General features: G+C 34.5%; 1 protein-coding gene across 1 annotated transcript; it reads right to left on the bottom strand.

The window, feature by feature from the left end:
* Positions 1-871: 871 nt before the first annotated feature.
* LOC149820456 (RNA-binding protein csdA-like) lies at positions 872-1746 on the bottom strand. Its single transcript, XM_089983514.1, has 2 exons — positions 1364-1746; positions 872-941 (listed from the first exon to the last, which is right to left on the bottom strand). Exons 1-2 carry the CDS (start codon positions 1744-1746, stop codon positions 872-874), a joined length of 453 nt encoding a protein of 150 aa, XP_089839640.1.
* Positions 1747-17116: the final 15370 nt, after the last annotated feature.

The raw sequence follows: 17116 nt of genomic DNA, 5'->3' as shown, positions 1-17116 counted from the left end.
CCATGTTAGGTTCATTCAAAAATCATAGTTTTTGGTATTTTTTCTCACATCTAACACCATAGATGTGATCTATGATTTTGTTTAGTGAGAATCGGATTTTGGATCACTGGAATCTGACTTGTATAAGTTTTTCTGGTGATCCAAAATCAATGGCTATGAAGACATCAAATTGTCTCTGCTCATAAAAATACATTTTTTTGTCGAAAAGCAAGATCCAAAAGTCTATTCTCATTAGCCTAACCGGGCAGAAGAGAAAAAACGGCCTAATATGTTCAGCTCATATATATATATATATATATATATATATATATATATATATATATATATATATATATATATATATATATATATATATAGAGAGAGAGAGAGAGAGAGAGAGAGAGAGAGAGAGATGTATTTAAAGCTATAAAACTCAATTCTGTAAGCCTCACTTCAAAACACACATACACACAGACACTAAATTAAACTGAAAGTAGAAAAGAAAAAGAGGACGGTGGTTTAACACTGAACGCAGGAACCTTGCCACTAGGCCTATAGGGTATAGTCATTTCTAGAGTCGGGGAAGTTGAAACCAAAACGGGGGAAAAAGCTGACAAAGTGAAGACCCCCCTTGAGAACGCAGGTATCCATCATTGATCTGCTTTTTCTTTGAGAACAACCTGCAAAGAACCAAAGAGAAAAAAGAAAAAGATCAAAGAGAGATTAACCAAGTTCAAAATTGTCAAAAGCCAGAAATTTATTATGTAGTGCACATCTTGACATTTTTTTTTTGGCTAAGCCAAGAAAAAAAAACCTAATCACCGATCGACCGCGCATTGGCAGGCACCATTTAACTTTTGTTAAAAACACATGAAAAGCAGCAGCTACCTGATCAGTCCCTTGGAGTATTGCACCTGAAGCATTCCATCCTGCTTGCGAAATTATGTTCATTGCAGCCAGACCTGTGCATGCACATAGACAAATCAGCCAAAGAAAAAGATTCATGTTTGTAAAACTCACAAGCTCAATAAACCTTTTTTTTATGACGAGGAACTCTTGCCAAAGCCAGAGAAAACCTCGGGTGGAGCCCACGACCATCCAGACTTATGTAACCCACCTCTGAAAGCTATAGGCATACCCATGTACCAGCAGGGTCTGATCCGGGATCTTTAACTCATAACACATTCACAACCACCTCACTGCCCATTGGGGCGATCTCCGTGGTGGTAATGAATATTTATAATTGAAAATCGCCTTTATTATCTACATGGTTATTAATTTCCTCTCACTTCAATCTAGCAAGTATCATGTGCACCTTATGACTGATCCTTTAGATAACAAAACTCACTAGCTAGAAAGCGTTTTAATTGAAAAGTGTTTTTACCTAGTGCAAATCCAATCGCCAGACTTCCAACCGGGGCGACCAAATGAAGAACTGAACCCGAACCCGCCCCTATTGCTGCACGACATGTCCCCGTCGAATGCTACACTGGACTTGTCCTTGAATGAGCCACACTTGAAGCAGCTCGAGCGGCTTGCGAAGTTGTGGACCCCACAGTTTCCAGCAGAGCAGTACCAGTCACCGGGTCGGACATCAGACCCGGTAGTACCATACCCACCGAAGGACGAGCCACCCCTACCACCACCGAAGCTGGAGTAATCGTTTGATATTGACCTTGGCTCCGAGCACTTCTGGCACATGTCGCGGCGGCTGAAGTTCAGGTGCTGGCATGAGCTGCAGTTCCAGTCTCCTGGCTTCCTGCTCATCTTCCCTGCTTGCAGCTGCATGCACATATCATTATTTCAGAGCCAAAAAAATCATCAAATTAACTAAATAAGTTTTGCATGTGTGTTACTTCGTATAAATACCATGAACACATCCGCAGTCAAAGTACAAAAACACGTATAAAAAATCATGTACAAAAAAAATCATATATCCAAAAAATTCATGTTTTTACATTAAAGAAATATGCTCTAAGGTGTGTTTCTTAGCAAACAAACAATGTTGAACACATTTATGTGGTCTATTTAAGATGATACCACTTTCACCAATGATTTCACCATAAATAGTATGGTACCGCAAATATTTGTTTTACATATATATATATATATATATATATATATATATATATATATATATATATATATATATATATATATATATGTGGAAAATGAAAACCAACAAAACGTGTAAGGTGGTAAATGAAACATGCTACTGGATTTTCGGTATTTTTTTCCAAAATTCTACCCCATAGATGTCTTCATATATATTTTGGATGAAAAAATGGTATTTGAGTCTCAAAAATATATAAAATTACATCCGGTTGATTTTTTAAACCTTATAAAAACTATACATGCATCAGAATCAAATGCTCCAAGAAATGATTCCTATAAAAACAAGCATATAGTTCATATCTTTATGGTTTCTAAAAAAATGACAGAAATCCAATAACATATTTCATTTAGCACTGTTCCCATTTTGTAAGTTTTCAGTTCTCATATATATATATATATATATATATATATATATATATATATATATATATATATATATATATATATATATATATATATATATATATATATATAGAGAGAGAGAGAGAGAGAGAGAGAGAGAGAGAGAGATTGCCTTGATAGGAAAGTTTGGGAAGAGCAAAAGACGCTGGTGTTTCTTTCTCTTGTGTGAGGGGAAGGAGTGTTGCTATTGTTGGTTGTGAGGAATGGAGAGGAGGGCTTTTATAGTGTGGTTTTCAGAATTGGGGTAATACCTGAGGGAACGTGAATGAGTAGAGATGGGGTCGGGAGTTCTTCGTGTCCGCCTTGAACGATGGAATCAAAAGAAAAAGTTGCGGGTTTAACAAAAAGAAAAGGAAAGGAGGGTCTAATAAATAAAATACTAAATATATATACTATAAAGCCTGCATTCTTATTATTATATTATTGTTTTATTCCTTCCCATCAAAATTCTCATTTATAGGATATGCACAGTGGCTCATGCATGCACTCGTATCTGTATCTATGCGTGTATTTCATGCACATGTATATAGTATTCTACAAAAAAAATGTGCACACGAACACACGCTCGTTATATATATATATATATATATATATTCAACAGATGGTTTTGTGCTTGAAATTTCTTTTTATTTTAAGTTATTTTCATTCGCCCTAGCTTTATCCTTTTCCAGGGTTTTTATCAAAATAAAATCTTTTGTATTCTCCCTTCTGAGATTGCCCTTCTGGACCACTATCTTCATCAACCCCAACAAGACCCTGAATGGGTTCAATTTGTACACCAACGGCTACGAACTCAAAGACTTTCACCCTGGAAGTATGAGGTCATGGTTCGGGGAGTGCTGGGTGCCGGATGCAGTCGGGCGCGCCAGCGTGTATTTTTTTTATGTGTAATATATACTTTTAGTGGTGGGCTTGACCACCATTAAAAGTGTCAAAAAGCAAAAATAAAATGCTGCTGCTAAAGATTCCAGCCAAAAATAAGACCTTTAGCGCAGTCAAAAGCCTGTCACTAGAGTTCTCAGTGACAGGTTTTTGACTGCCGCTAAAGGCCTCATTTCCCTCTGAGACCTTTAGTGGCGGTCAAAAACTGCAGCTAAAGATGCTAAAATGTGCAAAAGAGAGTGTTTTAACATTTTTTTGTATTTTTTACATTGGCCATCCATCAAGGCTACGATGGATGACCAGCCTGAGTCCATTGGTAGTTGCACACCTAAGGGTTGCACAGCTACCACTTATATATATATATATATATATATATATATATATATATATATATATATATATATATATATATAAGTGGTATGGCTAAAAAAAATGTGAAAAGCACAAAATGTGCTATTTGTGCATTTTGCCTCTTTAATGATGGTTTTTTACCACCGCTAAAGGTCTCAATGGAAATTGAGGCCTTTAATGCTGGTCAAGAAACTGTCACTAAATGCCCCCAAGTTTGAAAAGTATTTTTTCAGCAGTTTTTGCCCTAGCCATCCATCAAACCCTATGATGGATGTACGGCCAACACAATTGCGCAGGTAGCCTTATTTGTTTTCTAATATTTTATATAAATTTTTTATTATTTATAAAATTTATTTATAAAATATAAAAAAAAAATCAGTCACCAGCATTGACTCACCAAGTCTTGCCGAGTCATGAGTCAAACACAAACAATTTTTGTTCGAGTCACCCGGTGGGTCAACTATGGGTCAAGGTAACTCCAAGCCAAGTGTGGTGAGTATATACCCACCCCTCTCTCTGTTCATTTGGTTAGACAATTAGTTTTTTTATATTTAGTTAGAATAAATTTATGATTTTAGGACTTAAGGTATTGATTTGGACTTTTCTTAATGATATAAATATTTATCAATTAGGGGTTTAAATTTTTTTGTGTGTTCTTTTTCTTAAGAATTATTTGATAATAGCATGAATGTTTTGATTTTAAGGGTCTTATTTGCTTTTTTTAGCATGATGTATGATGTTTGTTAAGGTTTTTGTTTTTTAGTTTATTTTTAAATAGAATAAATGTTTAATTAATATTTTTTAATTAACAATTAGGCATGTAATGAATGCTTGATTTTAGTTAGAATGTTAGGGATTTTTTTTTTCAATGAACATAAATCCATGAAATTTTCAGAGATTAGGATATTGGTTAGAATTTTTTCAAATGATGCAAATGTTTATTTACATTTTTTTTGTTTTTTGTGTTATTTTTTATATATCATTAAGCAATATTTTATTAATTAATTCTTGATTTTAGTTCTTACTTATTAAACCCCTAAATCTTTATTTGTTTAGAATTTAAGTTTTTTTATTTAGTTTCTTAAATGCCATGAATATTTAATTAAGCATTTTTATCTTTTTTATTTCAATCAACATTAAATATGAATTCTTGAATACATGGTTGATTTTGGTTAGAATTTTAGGAGTTTTATGTTTCTTTTTCAATTAACATATCTATAAATCATGTTAGAATTCAGGGTTTTGATTTGGTTTTTTTACTGTGCATTCGTGCCCACCCTAGTTTAGATGCCTGGCTCCTCCCCTGAGCCCAACACCTATAATATAGGTGTGGTTGAATTATTGAAAAACAAGTTTTTCATCATTCAATTGTACTGCATAATCAGTTTTTTTTAGGGCTTCGGAAAACAAGGGCCTACTTTTTAAACTATTGCACAGCAATCTAAACCAAGCATCATGCGGACCTTTAATGATGCAATGTTATTGGGTTGTTTATTTTTTAACATGCATAGTTAAACCTTTGTAACCCCATAAAATTTTTAGTTTTTCTTTGCCATGATAACTTATTGATGCGACAATGTAGTGAGACAAATATAAAGTTAGCAAACACATTTCTTGCTCTATATATTGAAAAGTTTTTTCATAAAAATATTGATTTTTTTCTGTACAATATAAAATTTCCATTTTTTTTTTGTTTGAAAGGGAAAACGTCTTCATTTGCTTGCTTCAACAGTGTGATGTGAGTATGATTATTTTACCGGATCAGGTGCCATCACATGGCACAATTTTTTCTGCCTTACGCACCTGCTCACCCTCCATCTTGCTGTGGCACCTGATCCGGACGCCTCTGGCACTCGATAAAAAAATGTAAATATTGGTGGAAATTAAATTTCATGATTTTAATTTTTTGATAAAGTTAAATACTTTTAATTAATTTTATTGGTGATGTCATGGTATGATTATGAGTATCGCATCTATCGTTGAGCACCATCCATCTTTTAAGATAAATGGTGACCATAATATATAGAGCATTTCGCATTCGACTAGCTGCATATGCAAGGAAAATTTGCCCTAGATCATGCATCTTGGGACCCATTTGATTCTTTCTAGTGCATAAGAGCCACAGGCCCTCCTTGACCCCCACAAGCTGTTGCCTTCCCCAAGTAACCTCATAAAGAAATTGGTTGGGGATCTTGGGGGCTCCTGTTGGACCATATATAAATCCAATCATGTAAGAACTTATTCCACCCCTTTTTTAGGAAATGCCATGACTCTCTCAGATGCTTGCAAAATTCAACCTTGTTTAATTCCCTGGCTTATTGATAACAAGCAAAATACCACAAAATGATGGTAGCTTTCTTAGTTAAACATAAGCGAGGGTTTAGCGTCTAATTATATGATATTATCGTTTCAAAACATTGATCATAAAACTTAAAATTGGATGTGACTGGCTATGTTTGGCATCAATTACCATCCATGGATGCTTAAAATACTAGTAAATGCTTAGGGCATGATTTTGCAAACCTGGGTTTTTTAACTAAATTTTGTAAGTGTGGCGACTCCCTCGGGGCAAGGAGTAAGCTCACGGAGTTTTATGCTGCTAGGACTGCGACCGTAAGTATGGCATGCTGAGTCAGCACTGATAGGTCTCTGATCCTGAGAGTGGTTTCTCCGTGTAAATATCAACAACAACAACAACAACAAAAACTAAATTTTTGTGCAAAAACCAAGGTTTTAAGAAAACCTAGTTTTGTCGGGACTACCAAAATCAGTTTTAGTGGGTTAACCGGTTTACACTCAAAATTTGCTTTTAATCAGGTTTTGAGCATCATCCAAGCGCATCCTTAGTCCATGAACCATCATCTTCTAGAGAATCAGTAATATTAGCATGGTGTCTAAAAATTAGGCTATTTGTGCTACCTTAATTACTCCAATAAAACACGTTTATGATATGCTTAACTTGTACATATGAACTTGCTTAGCTTTAAGTTGGGGTTAACCATGCATAAGATTGGCTGGCTCCTTTATGGAAAATCATATTTGAGAAAAAATATGACGTAAAAGGAGATTGATGATGTGGCAATGTAATCTGGTTCCACGTGGTCGTTTCAAGCATTTGATAGGAGAGAATCGATCAGTCATCAGATTGTTTGCAGACAGGATGAATATTTGAATAAGAACAGCCTCTGGCATGCCGTCCCTCAAGCTTATCCTCAAGTATTTTCAATCAAATATCTCTCTCTTTATTTCTCTCCTACAACCTTTTTTTTTAAGGTTCATATTAGGATCATCCAAAAATTATAGTTTTAGGTGTTTTATGCTTGATTTTAACAGAAGCAATATATTTGAAGCATCTTTATACTCGAGGTGTATTTTAAAGAAGTTAAAAAAGTAAACTGTTGATATTGTACTAAAATTTGTTGGTAACATATTCACATTTTTGACATCAAATCAGTTTCAAATAAAGTTTGTTTTTTAATCAATACACCTAAAACTATGCTTTTTGGATAGTCCCAATAGTGACCTAACAAAAAAAAAAGCAAGATGATTATATATATATATATATATATATATATATATATATATATATATATATATATATATATATATATATATATTAGTCAAATATGTAAATTGGTATGCAATGAGATTTTCATAGGCTTTTTTTTTTGTACAAATGCGATCTAGATGCATGATTTTTATAAAAACAGACTCTTGGAGCATCCAATTACAATGTACAAGAAGTATAATTGCATTTTGGCGTTCTGACTGGGTGGGTGGTCTACTGCACCTTGGCTATTTCTTGTTGTCAATCACCTTAATTGGGTCTTCTCTTAATGCCTCCTTGCTTCTAACAATTGTCTATGGTCCTACTACCGGTTCCAAAAATCATTTCTTTTAGAATGAATTGAATCAGGTTGTTGTCCAAGCTCCCTCACATTGGTGTATTATTGGATATTTCAATTGCCTTCTTTATTCTTTTATTCTGCTAAATGCTATTTTTTTTTTGTCAAATCAACTAGAGTGATGTGGGGGCTTCAACAACTTTTTGGATAAATGCAGCTTATATGATATCACAACTGGGGGCCAATCTTTCTCTTGGTCCAATAAGCGTTATATGCCATGTCTTAGGAAGCTTGACAGGGTCATCACCTCAATGGGTTTTGTGGAGTCCTACTATGACCTCACCATTTGTGTTCGAATTGTTTCTAACCATGAGACAATTTTAATAGAATTTGGCAGGGAGTTTCGCCCAAGAAAAAAATTTGTTTTGAAGATTGGTGGCTCACTATCTCGAGCTTTGAACTTGTGGTTACTGAATGGTGGGCTAGCTCAGTTGTTGGAAGGTGGGTTGCATTCTGTCTATTGAAAAACTAAAGGTGATGCAAGGTTTAATGAAGTCATGGATTCATGGTCATGGGGTGTCCAAATTTCATGAAATTCATAAATGGGAGCAAAAACATTCTGAAGTGCAGTTTCAAGTCGACTCTATTAAATCTCATGATCCAAACTTCGACCGTCTTAGAGATCAACTCTCAAAATTTGAAGAAAATATTTAGATTTGACGATCTCTGGATGAGATCAAATGGAAGCAAAGGTCTAGGATTTGTTGGCTTCAAAGTGGGGAGCAAAACAATAAAGTCTGTCACCTTAGAGCTTTTCATTATTCTTATTGATTCCCAAGTTTTCGAAGGTCAAGGAATGAGTGATAGCATAACTAACTTTTTAAAGCTATCTTTGATGACCTGGGAGCCCATATTGGATGGTTGGTCAACCTCCCTTTGCTGCAAGTTTGCTATCGATTTGGAGAAACCCATTTCTTTCGAGGAGGTTAGATCCGCGGTTTGGTCCCTTCCAACGGATAAGCCACCTAGATCCGATGGCTTCACCACCCATTTTTTAAAGTAGTTTTGGGATGATAGCAAGGAGGATCTCTATAATTTCATTTCAAAATTTTTTGGGCGTGGTATCCTGTTTAGTGGAATCAATCGCTCTGATCCCCAAGGATGTGCATGCCGAAGACATTTCGAGATTCTGACCCATCTTTCTTCTAAATCGCAATTTTAAAATCTTGGCGAAAGTGCTTGTGGAAAGGCTCAAATGTGTGCTGCCCTCCATTATCTCCCCATGTCAAACTGCATTCCTAAAGGGCCGCCTTCTTCATGATAGGGTTTTCTTGGCAAACAAAATGGTGCACTCTCTTGAAAACAGGTAATTCTTTCTTTATAGTTGAACTCGATATTTTCAAGGCTTTTGATTCCGTAAGGTGGGATTTCCAGCAATAATGTATGTGAGACATGGCCTTCCCCACCAACCAGTGGTGGAGCCAGAAGTTTTTCGTTGGGTGGGCAGACTTCGGGTCTCGGGAACAATGCTATGGTCTTGAAGGACGATCCATTTATTCGGACCAGTGGCGGAGTCAGAATTTTTTTCGCTGGAGGAACAGTCGTTCGTGGAGAGATAAAACTTAAATAAGCCTTTGAAATAAAATGACAATTGTTACAAACACAAACAACTAAATTTATGAACATAATAAGATAAAACCTTAAATTGTACTTTTAAACTAAAATAAAGATTGTTCACTTAAGCAATACAAACAACTAAATTCATGAAAACTTTACAACAGACATCTTCTATTTTTCATATTTTGAAAACAATTTATAATTGCATTATCACTTATGGTATCAAATGTCTCCTTCTCTATGTAAGTAACCAAAGCATCATTGATCCATTCATCTCTCATTCTATTACGTAGACGACTTTTGATATTGTTCATAGCTAAAAATGTTCTTTCAACACTTATTGTTGCAATTGACAAAGTTAATGCTAACTTAATCAATAGATACATATGAGAAAATATAATATGCTTTTGAGTTGCTACCATCATCTCTGCTAGCTGCTAAAGATTTTAAACTTGAAAACTTATCATTGTTTCATATTTTTGCAATATATATATATATATATATATATATATATATATATATATATATATATATATATATATATCCAATTGATTTTCAAGTCTAATTATGTTTACTCTAGAAAAGTCCTTAGGGTAAAGCTCAGCAAGACGAATCAACTTATATTTATCAAAAGCAGAAAAGGAATTCTTTGGACTCAAGCATGCTATTGAAAGAAGGAGCTCTGCATTTGCTTCAGTGAAACGATCATTCAACTCTTGAAGTTGCAAATCAATAATAGCATAAAATACATCAATACGATAATGATGCAATGTGGTGATCTTTTCAACCTTATGTCTTGGTCGTCCTTAAAGTGTATATGAGTCCCCTAGATCAGGAATCAAAATATCAAATCTCTTACAAAATATGGACACTTTGTTTATGAGAGAGTCCCATCCATTGTCTCTCAGACCTTGAAGGCACTGTTTTGATGTAGTGACTGAACTCATAGCATCCACAATGTCTTGATATTTTCGCTGAAGTGCTTGTGAAAGGTCATCAGTTATTCCCAAAACTTTACACATTAAATATAAGCAAAAAACAAATTCAAAATCTTGCAACAGATGATATAAAATAATTGCATCTAAACTTTTTCCTAAATATGTATCTTCTGCAATGAAATCTAACACTTGAATAACAGAAGAATACATACTGAGTAAATTAACCAAAGCATCGTAATGAGAACCCCACCGAGTATCACCAGGTCGTTTAAAACTTAATTATTTCTTGATTTAATCCTCGTCTTGTTTCAAGTTCACCCAATGCAAGTGCTTCAGCAATTCGCATAAATTTTGCTTCTCGAATAAGCTCAGATTTCTTGCATGAAGTGGAGAAAAAAGTTGACAACCTACCTAATATATTGAAAAACACATCAAGCAATGATTTTTTTTTAGCAACACTAACTAATGCCAATTGAAGTTGATGTGCAAAACAATGAATATAATATGCAGATGCATTTTTATGTAATATAAGACTTTTCAATCCATTAAACTCCCCTCTCGTATTACTTGCTCCATCATAACCCTATACACACAAACTTGATATGCTTAATTTATTCTTACAAAATGCTTCTTCAACTGCTTGTTTGAGTGAAATAGAACTTGTTTCAAGAACATGCACAAGAGTAAGAAATCATTTAACCACTCAACATTTTTCATTAACAAACCGTAAAATAATAGTCATTTGTTCTTTAGTTGACACATCACGAGAATCATCAAGTAAAATAGAAAAAAAAGTATCTCCAAGTTCCATGATAATAGCATTTGTGGTTTGTATAGAAATAGCATTGACAATATCCTTTTGTATATCAGAAGATATCAATTTGTTATTTTCTGGAACACTTTTCAATACAACTTTATTTATGTCATCATTGTTCTTTGCAAATATCTTCAACAACTCAATAAAATTTCCTCTATCAAGAGATTCTTCAGCTTCATCATGCCCTCAAAATGCCAATTCTTGACTTAACAAGTATCTGATTGCATTAACAGTTGCCCAAAGGCGAAGTCTATATTCATCTTTCTGTCGAATATAGCATCAATATGTTATAAAGTATAGCATCAATATGTTATTTTTGTTGCATCAAATTTTGTCACTTCATTTGTGCTGAATTGTGAAAACTGCTAGAGCTTCCAACATGTTTATCAAACCTCTTCTTGTCTTTCTAGTTATCAAATCCTTCAGATACGAATGCCTCTACACTAATCTTCTCTATGCTTTTTGGCCTAAAAAGATAACACTGCAAACAATATGCTTTTTGCTTACTTATACTATACTCAAACCAATCCTTATACTCATCATACCAATCTAGAATGAACCTTCATTTTTGCTAGTTTAGTTGAAATGTACAATCTCGAGGTTGACAAAGACCTCGGATCATATATGCTCTACGAACATTATCTTGGATATTAGGATGATAACTAGAAATAGAAGGACGAAGTGCAGGGTCTGCAGGTAACTTTGATTCATCAAATTCTGTTTTGCTTATTTTCTGACTTGGTTCTTCTTCTCAAGTTACAGAAGATTTATCAAAGATTGACCTTTCCATTATAAACTTATCCATTCCTATACAACAAAAAAAACAAGACAATGTTCTATGAGCCAAATCTCATTGCAGAAAAGGATCGAGCAAAATGAAAATGATAATCTTCTATGAAGCTAGGTATCAAACTATGTTTTATAACTAAGCAATGAGTATCAAGAGCATGATATGAACTGAATCTAAAGCTCTTGAAAGTAAAATTTTAGAGAAGGTGGCAGTAGGTACCGTAAAATTCTCCAAAGTCCAAACCCGATGTGATCTTCGGATCTTCCTCTTATATGAAATAATCAGTTTATCTCATCTGAAGTAATGCCAAGTAAGTCCAAACCCGATTTTCAGTTCGCAAGTTCTAGCAAGTAATGCCAAATTATTAAAAAGATAAAAAATTTATCCAAGTTCTACACGTTTCAAGAAAATCACATAAGAGAAACATTCAGCCCATGACTACAGGGGCTTTGCCTCTGCCGATGATCAAAATGACACAGGGTGGAGCCTCGTGTCCTGCCAAAAATATCAAAGGGGCAGGGAGCAAAGCCCCCTATCGACAGTCTTGAAGACAGGGGTGAGGCCCCTATTCTGTCGGAAAGATAAAAGGGGCAGGGGGCAAAGCCCTATGCCGGCAGGCACGAGGACAGGGGCGGAGCCCCCCCTGTCCTACCAGAAAGAACAAAGGGACAGGGGGCAAAGCCCCCTGTCGGCAGGCACGAGGACAAAGGCGGAGCCCCCCCCCCCCACCACCACCACCCACCAACCTCAGATGGGTGGGGAGGGACCGACAGAGGCAGTCGGGCCTTGTCGGCACTCCGACAACCATCAAAGGAAAAGGGGGAGGCTCCGACAGAGGACACTGACCCTCTGTCGGTCCTCCGTCGATCCCGAACGAATGAGAAAAGAAAAATAGGAGAAGGTGTTTACCTGCGGGAGGCGCCGATACTCGTCACGGTAGGGTTGACGCAGGGGATCAGCTCGCCAAAAATCGCAGAGGGGGAAACAAAGAAGATGAGAGGGAGCCAGCGGCCACTGGTAATGCAACGACTGGCGATGGCCGTTACGGGAGGTGAGGATGAAGGGGGAGGGTGGCGCAGAGAAAGGAATTGCGAGCCCTTCCCCGCGACCCTACTAACTTAACCCTATTGGGTTCTCGGATCTGGGTCGGGTCCGGACCCGACCCAGGTTCAATAAGAAATTTTGGGGTGGGCGATCGCCCAACCCTGGCTCTGCCAGTGCCGCCAACTTCATTGGTTGGATTATGGAATTGTTCTCATCGGCGTAAATTTTAGTCTTTGTTAATGGCGAATGAGGCTCTTACTTTGAGATGAAACATGGCCTTCGCCAAGGCTGCCCTCTTTCACAGGAGGGTGTTGTGTGTTCTCCATGGAACACAAATTCGAGTGTTCCAATGTGTATAGAAGAATATCTTGGGACCCGCGATAATTTATATGCCAATATTGTCCATGATGACTTTATAATAAAATAACATATAAAAAGGTAGATATGATTTTGACGAAAATGTTTTCCCGTAAGATAGATATGTGTTGGACAAAAATGTCCTCCCGCTCCCCGTATATAGATTTGCACGTTCCACTTTTGTTTTTAGCTTGTGTTACAACACATGGCTGCATTTTCATTCCTGCCTTGTGTTAGATAGAAAACATTCTCGGGTTTGTTCCTACCTCATTGAGATAACTATAAATCAAACGACTAGTTCGATCATTGGTGGGCGTCATAGAGCGATTTGTCGGCCATCTCTTTTTACAGTCATCTCTTCTTCTTCATTTTTGTTAGGCAGTATGGCAAAAATCAATGACGCACAAACATTTCAACAAGTGTCATTAAAGAGTGGTGACTACCTTTCCATGTCATCATGCTATTATCGAAGAATGTATGTCATCGTGTGTGTCATTAAGGCGTTGTTTTGTTATAGCAGGTAGATTTTATCATTTCAACGGTTGGAAACTTGAAGATATTTGTAAGACACTGGGACCTGTTGACAAGAATGCTTGGTTACAGATGCGAGCAAGGGCCTTACCTCATCCGGTATCGTCCATTCACTCAGTATATGCAATGTAACACAAATCGCGGTTGTAGTAACATACTACCAATTTGTGAGATATTATTTTGTTTGTTAATATCGATTTGTAATATATTATGTTGAATTATCGTAAATCGATCTGTAAGATATCATGTATTTTCTAGTGTCGATTTGTGAGATATTGTTTTATTTGTTAATATCAATTTGTAATATATTATGCTGAATTGCCGTATATCGATTTGTAAGATATTATGTGTTTTCTAGTGTCAATTTGTGAGATATTGTTTTGATTGTTAATATCGATTTGTAATATATTATGCTAAATTGTCGTATATTGATTTAGAAGATATTGTGTTTTCTAGTGTCAATTTGTGAGATATTATTTTGTTTGCTAATATCGATTTGTAATATATTATGCTGAATTGCCGTATATTGATTTGTAAGATATTATGTATTTTCTAGTGTCGATTTATAAGATATTGTTTCAGTTGTTAAGCTCAATTTGTAATATATTTTATTAAATTTTTGTACATCGATTTGAAAGATGTTATGTGTTTTTCAGTGTCGATTTATGAGATATTGTTTTGTTTGTTAATATTGATTTGTAATATATTATGTTGAATTGTCGTATATCGATCTGTAAAATATTATGTGTTTTTTAGTGTCGAATTGTGAGATATTATTTTGTTTGTTAATATCTATTTGTAATATATTATGCTAAATTATTGTATATCGATTTGTAAGATATTATGTGTTTTCTAGTATCGATTTATGAGATATTGTTTTATTTCTTAATATCGATTTGTAATATATTATGTTGAATTATCGTATATCGATTTGTAAGATATTGTGTGTTTTCTAGTGTCGATTTATGAGATGTTGTTTCGGTAGTTAATCTCAATTTGTAATATATTATGTTGAATTGTCGTATATCGATTTGTAAGATGTTATGTGTTTTCCAGTGTCGATTTGTGAGATATTGTTTTGTTTGTTAATATCGATTTGTAATATATTATGTTGAATTGTCGTATATCGATCTGTAAGATATTATGTGTTTTCTAGTTTCGATTTGTGAGATATTGTTTTGTTTGTTAATCTCAATTTGTAATATATTATGCTGAATTGTTGTATATTGATTTGTAAGATATTATATGTTTTCTAGTATCGATGTATGAGATATTGTTTTGTTTGTTAATATTGATTTGTAATATATTATGTTGAATTATTGTATATCGATTTATAAGATATTATGTGTTTTTTAGTGTCGATTTGTAAGATATTGTTTTGTTTGTTAATATCGATTTGTAATATATTTTGTTGAATTGTTGTTTATCAATTTGTAAGATATTATGCATTTTCTAGTGTCAATTTATGAGATATTGTTTTGTTTGTTAATATCGATTTGTAATATATTATGCTAAATTATTGTATATCGATTTGTAAGATATTATGTGTTTTCTAGTATATATTTATGAGATATTGTTTTATTTGCTAATATCAATTTGTAATATATTATGCTGAATTGTCGTATATCGATTTGTAAGATATTTGTGTTTTCTAGTGTCGATTTATGAGATTTTGTTTCGGTTGTTAATCTCGATTTGTAATATATTATGCTGAATTGTCATATATCGATTTGTAAGATGTTATGTGCTTTCCAGTGTCGATTTGTGAGATATTATTTTGTTTGTTAATATCGATTTGTAATATATTATGTTGAATTGTCGTATATCGATATATAAGATATTATGTGATTTCTAGTATCGATTTGTGAGATATTGTTTTGTTTGTTAATCTCGATTTGTAATATATTATGTTGAATTGTTGTATATCGATTTGTAAGATATTATGTATTTTCTAGTATCGATGTATGAGATATTGTTTTGTTTGTTAATATTGATTTGTAATATATTATGTTGAATTGTCGTATATCGATTTGTAAGATATTATATATTTTCTAGTATCTATTTGTGAGATATTGTTTTGTTTGTTAATATTAATTTATAATGTATTTTATTGAATTATTGTATATCAATTTGTAAGATATTATGTATTTTCTAGTGTCGATTTATGAGATATTGTTTTGGTTGTTAATCTCGATTTGTAATATATTATGTTGAATTTCTGTATATTAATTTGTAAGATGTTATTTGTTTTCCAGTGTCGATTTGTGAGATATTGTTTTGTTTGTTAATATCGATTTGTAATATATTATGTTGAATTGTTGTAAACGTATGCGCTGGCTAATGCAAATTGATATTTTGCTCATGACAGTGTTGAGCATATCAACTAGTTGCAGTGAAGATGATGTGTCTCAATCACTGGAAAGTCATGGAGCAACGGACATTTGTACTATCGACGCACCTGAAGAAGTGAATATGTGCACTAATGATGCACATGATAAGAAGGGTGTCGGCATTGGATTCACTCTGGACTTGAATATTTCAGCAGACGAAATACAATTCGATAATGATATTCCATAGACGAAATGCAATTCGATAATAAGGTAGACGATCATGACAGTGCACTTGACAAAGGTGCAGGCACCTCAAGTTTACATGATAGTACACTTGACTCTATTCCTGTAGAGGGAATACAGTTTAATAATGAGGAAGTTGGATACAAATTTTACAATGATTATGCCTTAAAACTTGGCTTCAGTGTTAGAAGGTATTCTTGGGCAAAAAATGCACAGGGTGTCATGGTGAAAAAGGCATATATTTGTTCTAAGTAAGGTTGGAAGAAGTCAAGTGGAAATCCAACAAGGAGCAAGCCAAATTCAAGATGTGGTTGTCCAGCGAGAATGGTGTTAAGAAGACTTCCGAATGAAAAATATGTAGTTCGTACTTTAATCAATGATCATAACCATGAATTAACCCCTCCATTTATCACTCCTATGTTACGATTACATCATAAAGTAACCGAAGTGCATGCTGAAATAGCTGATAACGCCGACATTGTACCAAGGAAGACATATAATTTATGCACGCACATAGATGGTGGTCGCGAGAATGTACCATTCACACCTATGGATCTAAGAAACCATTTGAGAAGGAAGAGGGCAAACAACATGAAGAATGAAGGAATATGTTCTTTGGTTGATTACCTACAGAAGAATTCAGGCAATGACCCTGGTTTCTTTAGTGCAATGCAACTGGATGAAGATGGGTATGTTGTGAATATGTTTTGGGCAGATTCAAAGTCAAGAGTAGATTATGAATTCTTCAATGATGTGCTTGTTTTTATACGATATTGAAGATTAATACGAAACAATGATCATTTGCGCAGTTTATCGGAGTGAACCGTCACTCATGGAATTGCATATTAGGCGGCGCTTTTTTGTATGACCAGACG

The sequence above is a fragment of the Nuphar pumila genome, chromosome 12 (genome assembly GCF_984573655.1).
Source record: "Nuphar pumila chromosome 12, dmNupPumi1.hap1.1, whole genome shotgun sequence".
NCBI lineage: Eukaryota > Viridiplantae > Streptophyta > Magnoliopsida > Nymphaeales > Nymphaeaceae > Nuphar > Nuphar pumila.
Note: the sequence above shows the minus strand (reverse complement) of the source record. Positions and strands in the feature narration are given on the sequence as shown.